At 57.2% G+C, this 5,214-nt stretch overlaps 1 protein-coding gene across 3 annotated transcripts in view; it reads left to right on the forward strand.

Moving 5' to 3' along the window:
- PARVB (parvin beta) overlaps nt 1-4,813 on the forward strand; it is a 141,128-nt gene extending 136,315 nt beyond the window's left edge. For all 3 annotated transcript variants that reach the window (XM_023221788.1, XM_023221791.2, XM_023221789.1), the window contains exon 13: nt 4,488-4,813. In XM_023221788.1, the coding sequence (XP_023077556.1) occupies nt 4,488-4,564 (77 nt within the window). In that variant the 3' untranslated portion in view covers nt 4,565-4,813. The remainder of the gene's footprint in view (nt 1-4,487) is intronic.
- Nucleotides 4,814-5,214: the final 401 nt, after the last annotated feature.

Consider the following 5,214-nt stretch of genomic DNA (forward strand, 5'->3'; position numbering starts at 1 on the left):
AAAAAAAAAAAAAAAAAAAAAAAAAAAAAAAAAAAAAAAAAAAATAACCACTTGACTTTGAAGGACGTGGCCTCTGCCCACGGACCTCAGGATTAAGTGTGTCTCTAGCTGGCCACTCAGGCTGGAAATGCAGCTTTGTGCCCTGAGAAGATATTAAAGGCTTATTCAAATTTAATGACTGTTGGGGTGGAGGTCCCCTGATGCTCAGCCGAAGGCAGTGCTTGGGAGCAGGGACTTGGCACGCTCCTGCTCTGCGTGGGTTGGAGCTGGAGGCAGAAGGCTAGCAGAGCTGGGGTGGGTGGTCACTTCTCTGTCCCCACCTGGCTCCTGTGCCAAGTTACCTATAGGAGGACCCTCTAACCTGAGTGAGCATCAGAATTCCTGGGAAGGCTTCTTCATAGGTGCTTGGGGACAGCCAGGCTCAGCAGAACGTGGGTGGCACTCCCTGTGAACCCTGCTGGAAACTTCCAGGGCAGAGTTGAATATTAAAGGCTTTGACAAGTCCTGTATGAAGACATCTCTTTGCCTCCATCAAAACCTTTGCCGTGCAGGAGAAGCCCACAGAACTCAGACACTGTGGGTTAGTGCCCGTGGGCCCACCTTTGACCATGGCCCCCTACCTAGCCCTGCTCCCTCTCCCGAGTCCCCCATGGCGGTATATGAGTTGGGGGTCCGTGATGCTTCCTGCACCTGTTGCCAGCATCTGCTCAACGGCAGGCTTTGTTGAGTTTCCGGAATAGCTAGAAAATGGATCCTGTCCCTTCCATCCACCCACCGCAGCCTCTGCCTCCTGCCAGTCCACGCAGAAGGCTCCTGGCCGGTCCCTTCCTGCCTGTGCATCCTCCTCTCAGGGTTTCACAGGACAATTTCACACCCTCCTGTCCCATTGTGTGTGTGGCTGTTCATTCTTTTTTGTTTTGAGACAGGGTCTCACTCTGTCACCCAGGCTGGGGTGCAGTGGTGTGATCACAGCTCACTGCAACCTCTGCCTCTTGGGTTCATACCATCCTCGCACCTCAGCCTCTCGAGTAGCTGGGACTAAGGTGCATACCACCATGCCCAGCTAATTTTTTAACTTTTCTTTTTTGTAAAGACAAGGTCTCACTATGTTGCCCAGACTGGTCTCGAACTTCTGGGCTCAAGCGATTTGCCTGCCTCCCATTACAGGCGCAAGCCCCCGTGCCTGGCCTTGTTTATTCTTTATTGTCCCTCCCTCCCCACTAGAATGGAAGCCTCAAGGGAGCAGGGCTTTGTCCGCTGCTTGCTGGTGCTGAGAACAGTGCCTGGCCTGGAAACTGCTCGACAGCACTGGATCAAAGCACACGTCCAGCAGGGAGTGTGGCAAGCTGCTGCCCGTAGAGGCCGGCCCGGCCTGGGTCTCTGCGATTCCTTGTTGCTGCTGCCCCTCAGCCCTTTTGTTGCTGCGAGGCAGGGGCATGAGGGAGTGGCTAGGGACCCGAGGGATGCTGCTTTGCCTCTCCCCAGCTGTGCGTCTTCGGACAGGTTACTTTGCCTTTCTGTGCCAGGGCCTCCTCCTCATCTGTGCAGGAGAGTGACGACGGCACCTGCCTCCGTGCGTCTCGTGGGGTCGCTGGGGGGGTGCGTCACACAGGACTTGTCAGAGCCTTCAGTGTTCAACTCTGCTCTGTAACTTTCCAGCAGGGCTCCCGGGCAGTGCCACCCACGTGCTGCTGAGCCTGACTGCCCCTGAGCACCTATTCGGCTCAAGTGGGCTGCTCCTCTGAGCAGTGGAAGAGGGTCCTGCCCGCAGAACACGTCAGGTCCCTGCTGGTGGTGGCTGCTAGCTCAGCGTTCGCGTCTGGTGCGTTGCACACTGTCAGGGAGGAGAAATTCCCGCTCATGTCCGCTGTGGGCTTGGCTGGGGCTTCCTTTGGTTTCCTGTAGCCTAAAGCCTGGGCCCTATCTGCAGCACGGGCTACTCCCCCGTACCCTCAGAAGAACCCCTGGCGGCCCTTGGCCTCCGAGCTCCTGAGGGAGCCCTGGTTCTTTGTCCTCCCCAAACCCCCGACCCTTTTTTTTTTTTTTTTTTTTCTGAGACAGTCTTGCTTTGTCACCCAGGCTGGAGCGCAATGGCACGATCCCAGCTCACTGCAATCTCCTCCTCCCGGGTTCAAGCAATTCTCTTGCCTCAGCTTCCCCAGTAGCTGGGATTACAGGCACCCACCACCACGCCTGGCTAATTTTTGTATTTTTAGTAGAGATGGTGTTTCACCATGTTGGCCAGGCTGGTCTTGAACTCCTGACCTCAGGTGATCCACCTGCCTCGGCCTCGCAAAGTGCTGGGATTACAGGTGTGAACCATCGCGCCCAACCCTTTGTCCCCTTTTTGAGGAGTGAGGCAGGAGCCTGTCCAGAGGCCAGGATATCCTCTGACAGGCTGGTCTCTGAGCAGGGGGTTTGCCCCTGAGCCCAGATGTGTTTTCTACTCATCTGCCGCTGGACAGCACGTTAGGGAACCCACCACGGACACGTGGAAACCAGGCCAGAGGCAGAGGCACCACTGGCCCAGGGCAAATAGCAGGTTCTGCAGCCTCCCAGGCAGGGTCCCTTAGGTGTCCCAGGGCCTCTGTCCAGCCCAGGCAGGGGACAGAGCTGGTCTGCAGTGCTCATTAGCACCTTCACTGGGCCAGCACTGGGCAGGGGCCAAGCCGCAGAGATTTATGAGACGGGGTCCCTGCTGGGCCTCTTTATTTTGTGGCTGATGCAATGAATGAGAGATTTTTCCTTCTTCATTCAAAACCATCTGGGGAGCAAGAATCAGGAGGTAACAGATGAGAATGACATGGAGACTGCAGCGCAGTGGCTGTGGGTCTCCCTGACGCCCTCCTCCAAGCTAGGCAGACTTACCTGGGTACCCAGGGCTGGTGGGGAGGGAGGCAGAGGCTGTGACCTCCTCCCCTGCGGGCCTGAGACTGCCCTGTTGGTCCCCACTGGGAGGAAGCAGAGCAGTCTCATGTCCCCTGCACGTGGGCGGGTCTGAAGAGCCAGGCCCACACCTGGTTCCCCAGGCCCCCAGCTCCGATGGGCATCCTGGCCCCCTACCCCCTTGCGGGGACCTGGCAGAGACTCCAGTGGGGTCCCCGACCCTGCCCATAAGGAGGCCCCTTGCCTGGGAGAAAGGCTTGTGGCTCGCTCGAAATTCACAGAGCTGAGTGCCGGAGCTGGATGGTGGGGTGGGTGTTTGGGGAGCACAGAGGGTCTGAGGTTCAGGGGTCACAGAAGGGGAGTCCTATCCCTGGGCACAGGTGCTAAGGGGTGGCCGTGGTTAGCAGGGTCTGGCAGGGGTGTGAGGGTTGAGTTCTGTTTGTCCAGCGAGGCTGTCCCGAGGTTCTCAGAGCTCAGACCTGGGGGCTGTTGAGTGGGGGCATCGGTGCCAGGCTGCTGTTCTGGTCTCCCTGTGAGTCCACCATGGGGGTGGACTCAGAGAGGGCCAGGGAGTGACAGCCCCCACCCCGGGAGCTGCTCTGTCCCTGCTGCCCCCCTCGCCTTGGCCACCTGCAACTCCGTGGCTGCCGTCCTCCCTCCCCTGCCTCCACTGGGCTGTTGGGAGCTGGGGTGGACCCTTCAGGCCAGGGGGAGACCCTGGGATCCCCGACAGAGCCCTGGGTGTGTTCCCAAGCCCACCGAGCTGAGTTCAGCCCTGCTTTTGCTCTGACAGCACACTTGTGGGCAGGTCATTTCTCCACAGTGAGTCTTGGTCCTCTTTGTAAAACCAGAGGGTAAGAAAGGAGGCTGTGCGGGCTCTGATGAGGGTGTGCAAGTTGAGAAACTCCACGTCTGGCGACAAGGACAGTTGCTGATTCTTAGCATCCACCCCACCTGCTCTCTCAGTAACAGATGTCGTTTCCTGCTCTTGTGATCAGGGCTAAAGCACAAGGTCATCCTGTGGCTGCTTTTGGATCACAGGGAGTCAGGACTCAAAGGGCCTCGAGCATTATCTGGCCCAGGCCCGTTTTACAGATGAAGAGTCTGAGCCCCAAATCACGGAAGTCACTTAGAGGTCACAGAGCAGGTGAAATGAACAAGGTGTCTGATTCCCAGGAAGGTTCTTGGCCACCCAAAGAAAGCGGCCCAAGACTTCCAGGGCCCCAGAGGGAGCCGTCAGGTCCATTAAGTGTTACTCGGGTTTTTGGTCCCAGTAAGTGTCATCAGCCATGTCCCCCAACTGGTCCTTAGACACATCCTGATGCCGATCCAGGACGGGCTGTGGAAGTGTCTCTGTTTTTGTCACCCCAAGTGCCTGTCCCGCAGGGTATCAGCCTGCGCCGGGAGCTCTCACACAACCTGTGTGTTTGGGGAGACGCTGCCCAGAGCGTCCTGGATGTGGTGGTGGCAGGTCTTTGAGGGGAAGCACTCTGTGTGGACGCGGCAGCTGGTGTCATGCTGGAGACATGGCTTCTGAGAGTACCTACTGCAATGCCAGGAGGATGGCAGGGCCTCTGAGGTTTCTCTGTTTCTTTCTGCAGACGTGGTGAACTTGGACCTCAAATCCACCCTGAGGGTTCTTTACAACCTGTTCACCAAGTACAAGAACGTGGAGTGACGGGGGAGCTGTGGACGGTGGCAGGAGTGTCCCAGCAAGAAAGGCGACATCTGTCTGTGCCCTGTGCCTTTCCAGGGAGCCGGGTGCCATGGGCTTCTGGTCCAGACTGTGTTGACTGTCATCCCCACCCCACCCCTACCTCATGCCTGCACCACCCCCTGCCTCTTTTGGTTGTTGTTCTTAATCTCCTTTCCATGTAATTCCCAGTGGGCGAGAGCCTTTGAAAATGCAGGATTCTAAACACCCGTGCTTGCGTTTGAGGTCTTGCGTCACTCAGTTGCGTGGGATGATGAGTCCGTTATTGTCTGCCTTGGCCGAAAGATGGAAAAAAGCCTGAAGCCCAACCCACAGCTAGTTGAGAGCACCCTGCTTTCCACCTGATGGTGCAATTAGCAATCACAGGCCTGCGGGGCGCGGTGGCTCAAGCCTGTAATCCCAGCACTTTGGGAGGCCGAGATGGGAGGATCAAGAGGTCAGGAGATCGAGACCATCCTGGCTAATACGGTGAAACCCCGTCTCTACTAAAAAAAAAAAAAATACAAAAACCTAGCTGGACGTAGTGGCGGGCGCCTGTAGTCCCAGCTACTCGGGAGGCTGAGGCAGGAGAATGGCGTGAACCTGGGAGGCGGAGCTTGCAGTGAGCTGAGATC

Source organism: Piliocolobus tephrosceles, chromosome 19 (assembly GCF_002776525.5).
Source record: "Piliocolobus tephrosceles isolate RC106 chromosome 19, ASM277652v3, whole genome shotgun sequence".
Classification (NCBI taxonomy): domain Eukaryota; kingdom Metazoa; phylum Chordata; class Mammalia; order Primates; family Cercopithecidae; genus Piliocolobus; species Piliocolobus tephrosceles.